A 19,055-nucleotide genomic window follows, 5' to 3' on the forward strand; every position below is an offset into this window, starting at 1 on the left:
TAAGTAGACCATCATAATCATCCACAAAGAGTGATAGCTTGGTCTCCTCATTGCCAATTTTAATACCTGCAATTTCTTTTTCTTCTCTAATTGCTACTGCTAGTGTTATATATATATATATATATATATATATATATATATATATATATATATATATATATATATATATATATAGTGTTAGGTTAGTTATAGGGAGAGAATTAAAGGGCTTGATCTTTACTAGTAGGGGGAGGGTACCTGGAGACTAATGAATGAGTGAGCTCTCTGTTGGTAGGTGTTTAAGCAGAGGTTGCCTCTTTCTAGAGGGATCCATTTTTTAGTCAAGAAAATTAGACTTGATTTTCTCTAAAGGCCTTCCTGTTTCTCAGACCTCTGTCTTACCTATAAAGGACTATTCATTGGGATTCATAACAATGTTTTTGGTAGTGCTTTAAGATTTACAGAGGTTTGTTTTCATAGCTACCAAGTATGTTTTGCTTTTAAATTAAGATCCCTCAGGAAGGAACCCTGGGGGATAGATATTAATAATAATGGTAGCTCATGGTTGTAGAATGCTGTAGTTTATAGGTACTTTCTTCATAATAGCCATGGGATGTAAGTGTTATTTCCATCTTACAGAAGAGGAAACTGAGGTCTAGAGATATTTATTGTATATGGCCTTTAATAGTTTCTTTGTAGAGAGTTTTGAAAGCTTCTGAATGGTCTTTTTAAAAAAAAAGATATTTTACTTTCTTTATTACTCATATTAACAATTTTCCACATTTTTTCTGAAGTCATAAGAGCCAAATTGTCATGTCCTCCCTCCTCCCCCAAGCAATTTGATCTGTATTATCATGCAGGACATATTTCCATATTGGCCATTGTTGTAAGAGAATAATCATATAAAACCAAACCATTAAAATAAGAAAAAAGATAAATAAGAAAAAAACTTAAAAAAGAAAAAGAAGCAAAAGTGAAAAATATTTGCTTTGATCTGCATCTGACTCCCACAGTTCTTTCTCTGAAGGTGGAAAGCACTGAATCATATTTTGACTTGCTTCTCAGAGTGGTATTGAGGAAAAAGAAGGATGAACATCGAGTTAGGAAGCCTTGAAGTTCTGGGTCCTGGACTGCTAGTTGTTAGCAATATGATCCTAGCGAGCCATTTATTTCACTTTTCTTTGCCTTAGTTTCCTCATCTGTAAAATGGAGTTAATAATCTTAGGGCTACCTCTTTTTAAGATAAATATGAGAAAATTACTTTGATGACTATAATTTACCTCATGCATTTGATCAGTTACAAACATTTTGCCTTATGGTTATCTCCCAAGAACTCTTCCACTCAACATCATGCATCTAAAAGTTTGGTTAATATATACTTATTTCCTTAGACCTGTTGCAAAATAGCTGTGCAGATTTTCTTCCTGTCAGATAAAGAGTTAACATGAATTCTGGTAACTAAAACCAAAAGGACTTGATTCTTGGTCCTATAGGTTTGAGGCTTCAAGAGAAGAAAGAAGTTAAACCACATAGTTCTGAGTGCCTTGTAATATTTGCTATTTCTTAGATTTATTTCTAGGTGTGTCCATTGTTAGCTCACCGGAGCGCAAGCTTAGATAGATTTTATTAGCTGGTTTACTTACAGATAGCTTGGGGAGCTGAAACATGAATAATGCTTTCTTTCTCCAGTGATTGACAATTTGGGGTTGGTCAGACCTAAGAATTGCATGTTTTTGTTCTTCTGGATTTGTTCCAATTCTGGATTGTCTGTTTAATCTTAATGAGGGAATTGATTAATGAGGGAGTAAATGAATGAAGAGACATTTATTACACATTTACTGAGTGCTTGTCAGGTGTTCTGGGGCTACAAAGATTTTTTTAAAAAAGAGAGTTCCTGTCCTCAAGGAGCTTATATTCTAATAAGGAAAGACCACACAGAGGGGAGAGGTAACCAAGAAAGACAAGTTTTGTTTTGTTTTGTTTTACTTCATATGATATTACGATCAATCTCAGGAAGAGCAATAAGTGCTAGAAATTGGGGTTAAGTGATTTATTAAGTCACACAGGTAGGAAGTTTCTGAGGCCAGATTTGAATCCAGGTCCTCCTTGCTCCATACCTGGCTCTCGATCCATTGTGCTACCTACCTGCCCTGGGGATGCCTAGGGGAATGTGGAATTGAATTTTTCATAGGAGCCATTATCTCACTTGAAAAACTGGATGGGAAGTGAAATTGAAGCACTCCAGTGTCTAGGGCCAGCCAGTAGATAGAGTAGGCTTATACATCTAGCTTATACATCTTCAATCACCAATCAACTGATTTAGACCTTACAAGGGTAGTTCCAAAAGTGAGTGGACTATAATATCTTCCCTATAGTGACTTACAAAGGTTGGTCTTCACAGCAACTAATATGTTTTGCTTTTAAGATAAGATCCCTTAGGAAGGAATCTTTGGGGACAGATAATAATAATGGCAGCTCATGGTTATAGAATAGGTACTTTCTTCATAATAGCCATGAGAAGTAGGTGTTATTATCCTCTTACAGAAGAGGACACCAAGGTCCAGAGATGTTTATTGTGTTTGAACTTTAAGAATTTCTATGTAGAGAGCTTTGGGAGTTTCTAAATGAAGTTTTGACATTGCTTCTCAGTGGGGCATGTATTCAGGAAGACAGAGGTCCATTTCTTAGGGCCATCATGGAGGGATTTGGCCCAGGTGGGGAGGAACACATGGAGAGATGGCCTGGCTAGATAACTGGATGGAGTATGAAGCTAAGGCTAATTGAAATTATTATCTTTATTAAAAAAATTTTTTTTCTTTTAAAATATTTTTCCATGTTTACATGATTCATTTTCTTTCCTTCCCTCCTCCCAGAGCCAATAAGCAATTCCACTGGGCTGTACAAATGTTGTCACTTGATACCTATTTCCATATTATTCGTTTTTGCTCTAGAGCAGTTTTTTAAAGCTTAAACCCCAAATCACATACCCATATATACATGTGATAAGTGATGCCATACATTTTCCTTTTGCATTTCTACTCCTATAGTTCTTTCTCTTAATGTGGTTAGCATTCTTTCATAAAAGTCCTTCAGGAGTATCCTGGCTTGTTGCATTGCTACTAGTAGCAAAGATTTTTCTGGTTTTAAATTTGGTAACTAGATAATTTTGTATTTTAATTTGGGATATATTAATATGAGACTTCTTTCTTCATGGTTTTTCTTTTTAAAATTTCCTCAAGTATTATTCATGCCTCATTGTGGCATGAAGATGACCCACAGTTCTCAAAGTCTGTGCCAATAGAATATAAGCCCTGGTAAATGTAATAGCTTTGCTATACCTCTCCAACATGGTATTTACAGATTTGTAGGTTGGTTCCCCAGGCTCTAGGGTTCTAGGGTGTCTTGTAGTTCTAATACTCTTAAAACTAAAGCTCACAAGCCCTCATCGCTGTGTTTCCCATTAACATGGGCACTGTAAGCATAATTAGCTCAAAGAAAGGCATTTCTAAGAACGTTGCAGTGAAACAATTGCTACACATCATTCCTAAAACCTGGGCATATTTTCCTATATAGTATCTGTAGGGAGAAGGGGCACCACACTTAAAATAGTTAAAGTAAGAAATTCATGTAAGGAACATGTGATTAAGGCAATTCACAAGTTTGGTACTACAGGGATTCAAGAACATTTTACTTTTTTCCTCATGTGTTCCACTCACTTTTAATGTTGCTTCTATGCTGGTCAGGTTCCTCTGCTGCTAGACTGGACTTGTTCCTCCTAGGGCAAGTCAGTGCACTGGACATCTTGGGCTTGCTAGAGATTCCATTGCTTTCAGTTTCAGACTCAGCTGTGGTACACTAATGGGATACTGCTGTGCTCTCTCAGAGAGGACTGGGACCCTTACTTGCATCTGGCAAAAGCCTACCTAATTCTTCTGCCTCAGAGCCTCAGCTTTGAGGATTGTCACCTCCCAGGAACGAAGTGGAACAGTGTTAATTAGCCTTTGCTTTCCATAACTTTCTGGTATAAGAATTGGGTGCTCCCAGTGAGATACCTAACCCTGAATTTATAGAACTAGCAAGTCTGTTTTCCAAAGCTTGACTTCTGCCAGCCCTAAATATTTAGACAGTGGTCATTTTCCCAGGAATCACTAAACCATGTCTTATATTGGACTATGTATATGAGTAAGTAAATTTTTCTGTGCCAATCTATGACCTGGGGGTAATTTGTTAATATCTCCTAGCTATCCAGCCACTTTCTTGGTCTTTTCATCTGCAAATGAAATACTCTTGGCTTCCTTTCCCTGGCCTAGTACCTTTAGAAGGTACAGAATTATCCACATAAATCTAAAAGGGCTTCACTTTATATCATCTCTGTTATTTGCCACTTTTGGCTTATAGATTTTGGAGTCTGTTACATCTTTTTAGCCTCAAATCAGTGATGTTTGCTGTCCATGTATATTGCTTAGTTGGAGGACTGGGATATTTTATAGGCATGCAAAATTTGAAAGACTCTGAGTGCAAGAACTAAATCTAAGCACTCTATTTCTGAGAATGTAGGTTTTCGTTTTCACTCTGGCCATTTTCTATCCTGCTACTGCTCCAGGATCCAGATGGGACCACCAGAAGATCTTGTTATGAAGGAGCCCATCCATGTGACTGCACTTTATGGTACCTTGAATCTCCATCTTACCCAATAGCTTTTGTGCCTTGCTGTTCTCCTTCCAGGAGCATGTGTGTAATCCCTCTCCTATACCTTGCCTTCAACATTTTCCCTCCCTTCCAATTCAGCTTCACTGATAAATTGTTCTAGGGAAGAGAACTTTTTTTAAAATGTGGATTTTTAGTTTTGATTTTACCTCTAATGAAATATTGGTAAGCCATTGAATTCAGAGAGATTGGGGTTCTGATAAGCAAGCAAGGATTATTTTTCATAGATTTTCAAAATGTTGTTTGAATCCAGCAATTTTGTGTTAGCACCCCAGTGTTGGCTATGTAAAGATCAACCTAGCAAAATATGGAGACACAGCATCAGCATAGTGGATAATTCAGTGATTCATTTTTTAGCAATAGTGATCCATGAAACAGATAAAATTACAAAATGATACAGCCCAGTATGACCACCTTCTTATAGATAAAGCCTCAGAGCTAGGCCTTGGAGACAAGAGGTCCTGGGTTCAAATGTGGCCACAAACACTTCCTAGCTCTGTGACCCTGGGCAAATCACTTGACCCCAATTGTCTAGCCCTCACTGTTCTTCCTTGAGACCAATACTTGCTATCAATTCTAAGATAGAAGTTAAAGTTGTTTTTTTTTTTTTAATGATATTAGTTTTTTTAGAAGGCATCTTTGTTCAGAAAACGAGGAGGACTCTGAGGCTTTTGTAGATGGTTCTGTAGTGGACCACATCCTCACTATTACACAGTTGCTTGAGAGATATAGATAATACATGATCCTCCTAGGTTTTAACACGGCATTTTTGATTATGAAAAAAGCATTTGGTTTCTAATCATTGCTTCTTATAAATATAATAATTCGCTAAAGCTTTATTTCTCTTTTACATGAAGGGACTTGATGATCATGAAGACAAATGATCATGGCCCTCAATTCAGTAAACATTTATTTATTATAATTTTTTTTTATAAAACCCTTATAGTGTGTCTTAGAATTGATACAAAGTATTGGTTTAAAAGGAGAAGAGCAGTAGGTGTTAAGACATTTTGGGTTAAGAGACTGGCCCACAGTTACACAGCTAGGGAATGTCTGAGGCCACCTACCTACCCCATAGCAAACATTTTTTAAAAATTCAAAGATATTGTTCCCAATTACATGTAATAATAATTTTCAACATGTTTTCTAAAATTATAAGATCCAAAATATCTCCCTTCCCTCCCTACTCTCGGAGAGGGTAAGTGAATTAGTCTGGGTTATGTAACAGTTAAAATTTAGGAAACTGAGACAGGTAGAAATTAGTTTCTCTCTCTGCAAGGTGTATTATTTTTATGAGGTTTATTAAGGTCAAGGGTTAAAGAAAATACAAGCAAGAGAAGCCCACCCAAATTTCACTCACATCATGAGACGCATCTGTTTGCCAGCGGAGCCAGGAAGAGAAGAGAGCCGTGGGCAGAGACCCTCTAAATAATGATTTTGCTCTCGGCCCAGGTGAGCACCCAGTGAGATTACAAAGCACTCTGGGGAAGGGGAGCAAGGATTTCTAGGGATTGAAGTCCTGGATTCAAGTCTATTTTTACATTTATACATGTATTATCACTAGCAAAAAAAATTTATTAAGTTGCTACTTTTTGCAGACATTTTCTCAAGGTGCATATCTTTTTAAATGTAAATTTTTATTGATATTTTTGGTTTTTATATCACCCTCATTTCTCAGTTTTCTCTTGCCTCTCATCCTTTATATATTACAAATTAATTACAAAATTAATCAACAGATAACCAAATCCTTCAGGATGTTTGGTGTATAATTAAAATTGGGTGCCAAATGTAATAATTAATATTTGGTTTTACAAAAATAATAATAGTTAAAAAAGAGTTTATGGTCACCATATATAAAATTAACTTCTTAAGTCAGTATGTTGTTAGTAGCTCTTAATAATTTAATTTAATATAAATATAGTAAAAGGAGGGAAATGTATGAGGGAAGTAGAAAATATTTCCTAGCCTGCCACCGTAGAGCTTCTATCCGAAGAAATTCAGTTCCCTCCCTGACAAAGTTCCAATCTCCATGTGAAAGTCCAATAGCTTCTTCAACAAGGGTCTCACCAAGCGCAGAATTCTTCTTCAGCCTGAATGTATCTTTGTAAAGCAGAAAAGGCCTCCTCTTCAGTGGAATTCCTCCTAAAATGTCTCCTCAGGTTCTTAGGTTGTCTTTTTTTAAGCATTTTCTCCACATTATTTCCTGTCTCTCACCTATTTCACTGGAACCAATCACAGTCTCCCAATTTGTCTGGCTTGTGGTCTTTAGGAATGTGAGCTTTTTCTTTGTTAGTGACTTCCCAAGTGTTAAGTAGGAATACTTTAAGTTCTTGATTGATTAACTTAAAATAGACAAAGGGAATTAAAATTCCCTTTCACAATGGTATTTCACATCCATTCATCCATACACAATCATTCATAGCACTTTTCAGAGAAGGAAGGTGTGCATTCTCATAGCTCTCCTTTGGGACCAAGTTTGTTCAATATAATTTTATTAGATTTGGTTTCAAGATTTTTGTGCATTCTCTTGTTTCCTTTTTCTGCTTATTGTTGTTTGTATCTGTACTATAACTTTCTATGCTTCTTTTTAATTTTATTTTCATTATTTATTATTACACAATAGTATTCAATCACTTCTATATACCACAGTTTGTTTAGTCATTCCTTAAAATTGATGACCATCTCCTTTGTGTCTTCTCATTTTATTTATTCTGAATTTATACCCCCACAATGAATATTTCTATCTAGCAGACTACAAAATAGAGAATTGTGTTTGAAAGTGAGTCTTCATTTTGTATTCTTTACCTTTTGAAAAAGTTAATTATAGGAACAGCTAAGTGGTTCAATGGATAGAAAAGCTTGCAGACCAAAGGCCCTTCAAATTTGTCCTCAGATACATTTTAGCTGTATGGCCCTGGGCAAGTCACTTAACCCCAATTGATCAACCCGTACCAACTTTTCTGCCTTAGAATCAATACTACAACAGGAGGTAAGGATTAAAAAAAAAGATTATATGATCCATGAATTACTTTTTTTTTCTTTTTCAACCCTTAACCTTCTGTCTTAGAATCAATACTTTGTTTTGGTTCCAAGGTAGAAGAGAGTTAAGGGCTAGGCAATAGAGGTTAAATGACTTGCCCAGGGTCACACAGCTAGGAAGTGTATGAAGTCAGATTTGAACCTAGGATCTCCTGTCTCTGAGCCTGGCTCTCAATCCACTGAGCCACCCAGCTACCCCCCATGAATTACTTTCAAAACTGAATTTCTTTTTGTTCTCTTCTGTGCATCCTTTATAATATATTAATGGTCCACTGGGGGTGTGTGTGCTACTATTGCTCCCCCTTCTCTCCCTATAATTAAAAACAAGAACAAAAATCTTGTAACAAATAAGCATAGTTAAGCAAAATCCATTTACACAGTGGCTGCTATGCTGAAGTATATGTGTTTTTTTCTGCACTGAGTCCTTCTCTCTCTCTCTGGAGATGAGTAACATGATTCATTTTAGGTCTCATGAAAGTATCGTGTATGACTTTGTTCAGAGTTCTAAGTCTTTAAGAGTTATTTTTCTTGACTCTGTTATGGTATAAATTATAGTCCCTCTTCTGTTTATTTTACTCTGCTTCAACACCTACTTCCCAGGATTCTTCATCAGTTATTAAAGAACAATAGTTTCCATTATATTTATATACCCTTCATTTATTCAGCCATTCTCTAGTTGATTGATAACCCATGAGTTCCAGTTCTTTTTCTTTTTCCTTTTAATTTCCTTTTTAGGATCAGGAAATCATAGAATCAGTATTGCTATTGTTTTGAAACTTTTTTCCTCCTTGTTATTATCTTCATGCTTTTTTTTTAACTCTTACCTTCCATCTTAGAATCTATACTATTTATTGGCTCTAGGGCATAAAAACAGTAAGGTTTAGGCAGAGGGGTTAAGTGACTTGCTCATGGTCACACAGCTAGGAAATGTCTGAGGTCACATTCAAACCCAAGATGTATCATCTCTAAGCCTGGCTCTCAATCCTCTGAGTCACCTAGAAGCCCTCTATTATGTTCATTCTTAACTTGTCCCTCACTTTACCTATCTCTACTTATTTCTTTGTTGAATTTTATATACAATATTGCTACATCAAATTGTGCCTGTGTGGGTTGTTGAGATTTCCTTTGTCTTCATCAGATGAATGGGGTTCATGGGATACCTCCTACCCCCACTCCTTCCTCTTGGTTTATGTGCTTTTCTTATACACCCACAATATGAGAAATAAATTCCACCCCCCTTCTTCCTTCTTTCTACACTGTTATAATCTATCTACCATCCCTTCTCTTTCCCCTATTTTAACACAGGACAAAAACAATCAACCTTTAAGACCCTCTGATTTTTAAAATTTTTAGTTTTCCTCATTATAGTTTGAAGACATTATGGTTGTGATGAAACATTTGTTTCCTTTCCCCTTTTAGAATGTTAACCCTGCTTCCCCCCCTTCCAATTATTCAAATGAAATTACCTTAGCTTTGCTCTTTTCATGAGAAATACGTGAAAGTCCTCTGTTCTCTTTATTTTTTTCTCCTGTAGGATAATATATACTGAGCTTTGCAGCATAAACTATTCTTACTTTTAAGCTTATATCTTTTTTCTTTTGGAATATTGTATTCCAAGCTTTTATCTTTTTTTATATTTATTGTTGAAGCTGCCTGGTCTTATGTGGTTCGCAACTATGCTCCTTGGTACTTGTACTCTTTTCTGGACACTTGAATATTTTTTCACTGATGGAGAATCTGGATTTTCTCTATGACATTTTTGAGACTTTGCTCTCTGATTCTAATAGACCTGGGTAGTTCTAAGGTTTGTTTGTTTGTTTGTTTTTTAATCTTGGTTTTCAGGGAGATCGAGAATTGCCTTTTCTTGATTTTTTTTTGCCACCTCTTGATTTACAGAAATTCTTGATAGTGACTGGAATTTTCATTTTACTCATTTCTTTGGCCTTAGTGGATTTTGTAGCAGAGCTAGGATCTATCTCCTGTTGTCATTTGCATTGGGATGGTTGGCTTTTTTTTCCTTCTTGATCTGTGTTTCTGTCCTAAATCCAGACTCCTGCACTGACCCTCACCATTTAACAAAAAGACTTTCTAGATCTTTGAGGTTTAAAGCCTTGAATCTTCATTGTCTTTGTTGAGAAACTGAGATGGCATAGAGTAGTCTATAGTACTGTCTCACCATCTTTATTGCTGCTGCTTCTGGTAACATCTCTTGTATTTGTTGGTTTTATGACTGTCTTGAAGTTTTCTGGAGAACCTTTTGCTATCTCCAGAAACAGAGTATACATCTAGTCTCTGGCCTGCTAAGAAGAATCTTATTTCTCTAGTTCCAATGGTGACAACTTTGATGGATGCTTCTTTCTTACTGTTACGGGGCTTTTAGCCAGTTTTTTGGGGGATGCAGCTCTGGGATGGAATCACTGGTTTTTCTTCATTGGATTTCTTGATCATCATTTGGCTAGGTATGATTTCTAGGGTTTAGCTAGAGTAGAATAGGAGCAAGCATATCGCCCAAAAGATCTCTTATTCCCCATGCTATATATTATTATTATATATATTATTATATAAATATTTTTGTTTACATGGAACCTTTCTTTTTATCATTGACCTTCTTGGAGTCTGTATTTCTTTATCCCTTGGATCTCTGGATTGAGGAGTATGGACATTACAGTACATTTATTAGCATAATTTCTTTTTTTAACCCTTGCTTTCTGTCTTAGAATCAATACTGTATATTGGTTCCAAGCTAGAGGAGAGGTAAGATCTAGGCAATGGGGGTTAAGTGACTTGTCCATGGTCATACAGCTAGGAAGTATCTAACTACAGATTCGAACCCAAGACTTCATTTCTGCATCTGCCTCTCTACCTATTGAGCTACCTAGCTTCCCCCTAGCATAATTCTTTTTTTTTTTTAAGAATGGTTGGACCATTTCATACCTCCACCAAGCTTGTCTACTACCTCTAAGAAGCACATCTTTCTAATAGGCCTAAGAGACATATAACAATAGGTATGATATTCTAGAGAATTAAATAAGTGCTAATTACATCCAGACAGATGCTATAAGAATTGTGAATAGATAGAGATTACTTTCTAATGAGGAGTAGGGTTGGAAGAAATTAGTGATGGGTTCTAGATAGAAGTACCCAAAGTGCTTTTTGCAAGAAGAGAAGGAAGTCAGTAGGTGAAGAAAGTAGGAGTTTGATGGTGGTCTAGTCCAAGACTTAGAGCAGTGATGACGAGCCTTGTAGAGACAAAGTGCCCAAACTGCAATCCTCATGGTGCATGCGAGGCCCCCCCCCCCCCCCCCCCGCCTTACCCCAGACAGGAGAGCAAGGAAGTGCTCCCATTGGGCTGCTGGGCAGAGGGGTGAATCATGTGATAAATGTCCTCAGGAGTGTGTGGAGAGGGGACAGTCAGTAGTCCCCTTCGGCATGTGCGCCCAAGGTTTGTCAACACAGTCTTAGGGAATGTTGCCTTCCCCTCTAAAGGCATCTGGTATTCCTTTGTATATTTGGAATTTTCATTGGAATGTTAGGTTATTGAGGGCAAGGATTGGGTTCACTTTTTTTTTTTTATATGTTCCGCATCTTTCAGCATAATGTCTGACACATAATAAACACTTAGTGGATGTTTGTTTAATGATTGCTTGGTCAAACTTCATGAACAGAGGTATGAACATGAGAGAGGGCAAGATTAGAATGAAGGATGAAGAGTGTTTCTCCTGTGTAAGGAGAGCCTTAGGAGATGATGTTTTAAAGGAACCAGATTTTGGAACTAGGCAAGATGGGAGCTACGTGCCAGGTTAAAGAGAATGTTGAATGCTGGCGTCAGGGTTTGATATTGTATATGATAGAGAGTGGAGAACCATTCAAGGTTTATGAGCCGAGGAGTGGTGTGTTCAGAGGATTTGTTCTTCCTGAAGATGACACTGGCATCATATGGAGGACAGATTACTGAGTTTGGAAGTTTGAAGATTTATTTGGATGTGATTTAGTTCTTTGAGAGAAGATATGAAAACCCCAACTAGTGTGAATTACAATATAAGTTGGTGGGAGGGTTCATAAGTTCAATGATGCAGGTTGAATTGGCAGACTTTTGCAACTTTATGTGGGAGGTAAAATAGGAGGGTTAAGCTCTACTCCAGGCTAAATATTTCTATTCCTTTAGCCAATGATCATAGGAGCTGGTCTGCTGCCCTTTCCCCATCACTCTCCTAGATTCCTCTCAGCTTGTTTGTGTCCTCCTTAAAGCAGTGTTGGCCATTAATCATTTACCAGCCTGGACCTGGCCATGGTGCCATATGTCCCTGGTGATCCTGAAAGCAGGGCCTTTGGACTGGTCATCATATTCACCCATTCTCTTTTTTTTCCTCAGGCCTTATATGACTGCCCCTTCCTACCCTTACCCAGATCCCATCAGCAGACAACATTGCCTGGATACAAACTATGCATCTGTGGGCTCTGCCAGCTTCTTACCAAAAAATGGTGATTTTACTCAGGTAAGTTCACTCTGCCTTGTCCTCCTACACACACACCTCAGGATCATTTGGGATTTCTAATCAGACTTTTTTTGCTTTTGCTTCTGGAAAAGAATTGGATGGTCTTTTCTAAATACCTCTTAGGGAATATGATGTTAATTTGATGTTAATTTTGAGGGAACTCAGAGGCAACCTCAACCATACCCTCTACCCTGTTAATCTTTTGGAATATTATCTTTTACCCTTTGCTGGATGACTTTGATTGTTGGCGATGCTTTTGATAGGGTACATGAGACATTTACTTCAGCAGCGATCATCTAATTAGAGCCCTTACCAGGCCTCAGCTGCTTCCTAGACTTTCCCCTTATGTCAGATGGCTGATATGGCTAACTTTGTAGCATGCCTGGGCAAGACATCAGCATGGCCTCTGTTATCCTGTCACATCCTGAAGTGATTGTCTTATTTATCAGAGTCTTTCATAGATTGGGATTCAGTTTTATGTGGATGAAATGGCTTTGCCTAGTTGTGAAATCTCTGGAAGGATATGGCATCATGTAGTCTCTAGATCTGCTGGTACCTGAAATTGTCATTTTGAGTCAATGCCCCAGTGTCCCCCTCCAACACTTAGAATTGGGAGGGCAGTTGCCTGGGAATAACACTGCCTGTGGGATTTGGAAAATCTCTTTTTATCTATTACTAATGATATGACATTGGATAAGTCACTTAACCCTTTGTGCCTCAGATGCTTTATTTGTTAAATGAAAGATTCAACTTCATGACTTCCTAAGGATTCCCTCTATAACATGACTCCTCTATCTCTCTTTCCCCATTCCCACTATCATTGTTGTATTTTAGACCCTTGTGACCTGGATTGTTGGGATAACTGTCTTCATATAGTCAAACTAGACTACTTTATTGTTTCCAGGTCTTGTCCTACCCATTTTGCCTCCAGGCATTTGTATATGCCTCAAATGGAAGAGGTGTGTGTGTGTGTGTGTGTGTGTGTGTGTGTGTGTGTGTATTTATATCTCTTACTTTTTCTCACAAGATTTCCCCCTTGTTTACTGTTAAAGTCTATCTCAGATGCCACTTCTTCCAGCATTTATTTGCCTTCTCAGAGTCCTCCTTAGTTGCCCCCCCCCCAAATCTCTCACCCTACTCTGACTTCATTTATGTAAATGTATCATAGTTCTTTAAACAAACATCCTCTTCTCCTACTAGCTCAAGCACCTTTGGGGCAAGAACTGTATCATGAAAAAAAATCTTTGAATTCCTAGCACTTAGTAAGGTATCTCCTTTACCAGTGGTATTCATCCTTATAGGTCTGATGTTGACATAGTAGTAGTCTCTTGGAAGCCGAGAATGATGATTGTCTTTGTGCATGTGCACAAAGATAATTGTACGTGAAGGAGATTTAAGTGGAAAAGTTGGTGCACAGAGACAGTCCCACTCTCTCGGCGTTGGAAGCCTGGGTCCAGTGGCACGAAAAGTCGTTACACCTGGAGACTTCCTCAGCTGCATTGGATGGCCGTGTTGTCTTTTGTGCTCCAACATGCCCTAAGCACTCCACAGTGCCTTGCTGCATCGCCCTCTCAGCCGTTGAACCTTCTTATTGGTTTCTTCCGTCTGTTCAGCCGAAGCAGTCTTCACATGCTGGGTGAACAAAGCCCTGGTTCACCAGGGGTCTATGACTGGATGGCTACTCTCACAAGGTTTAGCCGGCCTGTGAAGCCGTTGCCATAGAATGTTGACATAGAAAACCGCATATTAGCATTATCTTGGTTGCATTGTATTTTTATTTCATTAAGAATTTTCCAATTACATTTTCATCTAGTTAGACCAATCTGACTTGATATCTCAGCTCTACATTGTTGAAATGTAGCAAATGTTGGTCACATTGAGTTGAATATAGTTCTTCTCTGTGAGCCTCAATTTACTCATGTTTAAATTAGAGGTTGTAATTGCAGTGCATACTCCCCTGGGTTATTTGAAAGAGTGTTTTGTAAAGGCCAGACACTTTATAATATACTCTCTTGTTGCTATTTCTCCTTGCCCTCACCCAGCCCTAGATTGGGCCACCATACCATCTTTCCTTCCTTTCTGCCTCGCCGATTTAACTGCTCACAGTTGACTTAGATGGAAGTTAATGATTCCATTCCTTTTGATGACAAAGAGGACCACCACTTTTTATTGTCTTCCTGTATCTATGCCCTGAAATTCCTAGCATATTCATATTTAAAACAAAACGGAAAAAAAAAATCCTTTCCTTCTCTCATACTATCAATTCTAAAGCAGAAGAGTGGTATGGGCTGGGCAAGTGTGGTTAAGTGACTTGCCCAGGGTCACACAGGAAGTATCTGAGGTAAAATTTGAACTCAGGACTTCCTGACTTCAGACTTGGTGCTCTCTCTACTGTACTACCTACTTGCCCCCAGCAAGATCTTATATAACCCAAGGACTTTCAGGCCTTGCCATCTACCTCCCTACTGAACTTCCAGGATACCTTTGCCTTTCTATTATTGGCCCTGCTTATGCATTTTCTTTTATTTGTTGTTTGTTCCAAATAGAGTTTGGAACTTGATAGCTGATATTGTCTAGCCTTTTTTCTGTGTCCCCTACTCTTAGCAGAGTCCTTGACACATAGAAAATGCTTTGTAAATACATGCTTTTTCATTCAGTCATTCAGTCAGTTCATACACTTCTGTAATATCTAATTGTCTGCTGGTTCTTCTTTCATTTCTTGGAGTCAGTTAAGTGGCAGCAGGGTGCTATCAGGGAAGTACTCTGGATTTGGTGTCAGGACACTTGGCCTTGAATGCCTTGCTCTGACACTTGATAGTTCTGTGACAATCGATGGGCAAATCACATAACCTCTCTGAGATTGTTTGCTCTCATCTATAAAATTAGATTGGACTAATAATTATAACAGTTCCAGTAGCAGACATTTCTGTAGTGCTTGAAAGCTTGCAAAATGTTTAACTACATTATCTCATTGGAGCTGTACCAAGAACCCTGAGAGATGGTATGTCCCAGCCAAATGAGTTCTGGATTAGGAATTCAATGATCTGGACTCCCAGGCAGGCTCTGTTACTTTCTACCTCTTTGACCTTGGTAAGAAGATACTTCATCTGGGGTGGGTAGGTGGCTCAGTGGATAGAAGACTTTGGTCCTGAAGACTAGAGACCCAGAGTTCAAATCTAGCTGCAGACATTAGTGGTGTGACCTTGGGCAAGTCTAGCCTAGCCCTTACCTTTCTTCTGCCTTGGAACTGATACTTAGACAGCAAGTAAAGGTTTATTTATTTTATTTATTTTATTTTTTTGATGATGCTTCATCTTTCTGGGCCATATTCCAGTGGGGATCCGAAGAAAGGCAAAGACAACACCTGGCTTCAGAGAGCTTGCATTCTAGAGGGAGCTGCTCTACATCTATGAGTCTATACAGCTTCAAGGAAAATAGGTAATTGCTTAGGTCAGTGTCCTTTCCAAACATGCTACTCTGTCATCCCCATCTAGCCAGTCTATCCTAGTTCTTAAGGCTCTATTTGGTTGTCTCCATGTTAAGAATTTTAATTTAGCTTTTGTGCTAAATACGAAAATTTAAAAATATTTCAGCTTAAGTCAAAATGACTTTTAGCAGCTTTATTTACAAAGAGGTGGAAAGAATGAAAGTGGAAAAATGTAGATAAAGAGATAGAAAGTATTGCCTTGAAAAATACCCTAAGTTTAATCCTAATGTCTCCAGAACACAAAGAAAGTAAGCCAGGAGATGCTAAAGAATCTGCCCAGAACCTTCAGTGCATAGGAGGCTAAGATCTCCAAGAATCTCACCAGAACTCATGATGACGGGAGTGTCCCACTGAAGCACCAACAAGCAGAGAGGGTCCCCTCACTGAAGAACCAAGTAAGGAATCACTCCACTCACCACCACAATGGGATGCAGGATCCAAGGAAAGAGTCTCCTTCTCTAGTCCCGCTCAGCAATGCAAAGAACATCCCTGAATCCTCCAGCTGGCCTTTTTAAAGCAGTTTTCTCCTGTCACTCCCCCACTTTATGGGAACCAATTGCTGTCCTTTACTTTGTGTAGCACTGCCCAGGGTGGGGTGGGGGTCAGTGACCTTTGGAGGTGTGACCTTTGAACTCTCTTACTTTGTCTCAAGTAGGGATACTTTAAGTTCTTGATTTGTTTTGCTAAAAATAGACAAGGGGAGAGTTTATTGTCACAGCTTTCTCTGTCTGGCCCCCAAACCTAGACTGGTCTCCCTCATCTCTGCCTCCTGTCTTCCCTGGAGTCCCAGCTAAAACCTCAGCTTCTACAGGATGCCTTTCCCTATGTCCTTTAATTCTAGCACCTTCCTTTCTCGCAACTTTCTCCATTTAGTGTTTACTTAGAGTTGTTTGTATAGTGTATTCCCTCTCAGCTTAGTAGTATTGGCTCCTTTTGTGATGAATTTCCAACATGTTCCTTACCACTGTAGCCCTTATGGTGAGACTCAGATCCCTGCATCACATGACCCCTACCATTTATCTAGCTGCTTAGTGGCAGAAAGGGCCCAGATGTGGGTGGACCAACTTTGGCCGGCATTTCCCTTTCAGGGAACATAAGGGGGCAGGGAAAGGACATGCTGACCTTGGACTTCCTGCCAGCATGTCATATTCTTCCAATTGCCATCCTGTGATCTGCCTGTGCCCTCCGGAATGTCCTTCATTCTCTGCTTCTCCTGATGATTGATTTGGCTCCTAATCTAGGGTGTACAGACAGATGACTCGCTCGATGTGGGTTTCTTTTCTTTCTCATTCTCATTCCTGATCCTCCTCAATTAATACTCCTTGGACTGTTGATGTTCTGTATTATATACCAGCCATGGTCCAGCTGCCCCACTTCAACTTCTGTGCCACATATCCTTTGCTCTACTAGACAGCTAGGTGATATTATGGATTGTGGACTAGGCCTGAGGGTCAAGAGAATCTGGGTTTAAATATGGCCTCAGACACTTAGTAGCTGTGTGACCTTGGGCAAGTCACTTAACTTATCTGCCCGAGTTTGCTTAACTGTATAATGGGGATAATAATAGCACTTACCTTGTTCATTGTTGTGAGGATCAAAAAAGATAATATTTGCAATGCACTTAAAAAAAATCATATATGTTGGTTCCAAGGCAGAATAGCAGCACAGGCTAGGCAGTGGGGTTAAATGACTTGCCCAGGTTCATTCAGCTAGGAAGTATCTGAGGCAACATTGTTTTAACACAGGGCTTGGCACATGGTGGGCTCTATATAAATCTTTTATTTCCTTTTCCCACTCTCTGCCCTTCCCAGAATCCTAGCACTCTGGTATGTAGAGTAGATATGATACTTATGCTCTGTAACAGTTAAAATTAGTTTCTCTGCTAGAAGTATTATATTTTTTAGAGGTTTATTAAAGGTTGAGAAATTAAGAATATACAAGTAAGAAAAGCACGTGTCTAGGCCCAGAGAGCCCATTCACAACCTCACCTACATCATGAAAGAGAACCATCTGCTTGCAAGTGTGGAGACTCTTTAAATAATAATTTGCTCTCAGCTCAGGTGAGAGTTCAGTGAGGTTACAAAGCATTCTGGGAGCCAGAGCAAGGACTTCTGGAGTTTGGAGTCCTGGGTTCAAGTCTCCATTTTTACATTTCACCGTGTGATTGTTTTTGGGGAAAAAAAAACATTTTTTCCCCAAAAAGATCATGAAAACATAATCAACTTAAAGATTACAATAATTTGAGGATAAGAGGAAAAAAAGAACAAAACCAATAATTGCTAGACGCATTGACAAAAAACCAGTTAGGGGGCAGTCCCCTTTGGCATGAAAGTATACATACAAATAAATAAATGTTCGACCAACCACACCCAAAGTTCATTTTTGATCTTCTTGTGCAGCTTGTGGTCTGGAGGCTTCTTCATGGTGTCTTCTCCAAACAGTTCAGTTTCTGGATTCAGAGAGGTAGCATCTTTCTTTACCTAAAATTTTTCTTTAAAGGAATTTCAACTTTGCAATTTAAAATAATAATATTTTTACATTCCCCCGTCTTGAGGGTGATTGAAAAACACAGGATCACTTAGGGATGCATGGCTGAGTTATGACGTATATGAATCAATTGGCAAGAGATATTAAAAAGACATCACAAAAATCCAAATAAAAAAGAAAATTTCTGGATTAAAATATAGATTCAATATAGAATCAAATATAGACTTAATATAGAATCAAAGTCTTAGGCGTAAAAATTCTAAGTAAAAGAAAAATAAATCTATAACAGCCTTGAATCAGGGCCCAATTAAAATGATCTAAACAATGATTCATTTACCCAGTCAGTAGCCAGGACTACAGAAAGTTATTACACAATGAAAGACAGAAAAAAAGACCAGATTATAGGAGCCAAGTAGGGGCTAAGGTTTGGGGATACTCGTTTGTAAGTATTTTCAGAGTGAGTGTGGACACAAGGAAAGCCTATGTCATAATAATGTTTAACACAGTAACCTCGAGTCTTCACACTAGGTTCAAAACCTTTGGATTGGCCTGGAAGTGCATCAATCCATCCTGGATTGGGTTTTTCTTTGGCCCTGTGCAATGGCTCTTTTGTGTATATCTTGTCCTGGAATCAGACAGAATTATTAAGCAAAGTCCCATAATTTTTTTTAAATAATTAGTGGCATCATTTTTATATCTCAAGCTTTTGGGGCATGCATTAGCAAATGTATCTTAAACTTATAGCACTGCAACATCAAAAAGTTAAAGAAAATCTTAATGCTGGTGACATGTGCATCAAATATAAAAAGGAGAGAAAAAATAAAAAACTGAAATGTATATTGCACATGCAAGAAAAATAT

At 38.3% G+C, this 19,055-nt stretch overlaps 1 protein-coding gene across 1 annotated transcript in view; it reads left to right on the forward strand.

Annotated features, from left to right (window-relative positions):
• SBNO2 (strawberry notch homolog 2) overlaps window positions 1–19,055 on the forward strand; it is a 239,803-nt gene that overhangs the window by 108,269 nt on the left and 112,479 nt on the right. The window contains exon 4 of the mRNA XM_007489371.2: window positions 12,098–12,221. Within this exon, the coding sequence (XP_007489433.1) occupies window positions 12,098–12,221 (124 nt within the window). The remainder of the gene's footprint in view (window positions 1–12,097; window positions 12,222–19,055) is intronic.

Source organism: Monodelphis domestica, chromosome 3 (genome assembly GCF_027887165.1).
Source record: "Monodelphis domestica isolate mMonDom1 chromosome 3, mMonDom1.pri, whole genome shotgun sequence".
NCBI classification, from domain to species: domain Eukaryota; kingdom Metazoa; phylum Chordata; class Mammalia; order Didelphimorphia; family Didelphidae; genus Monodelphis; species Monodelphis domestica.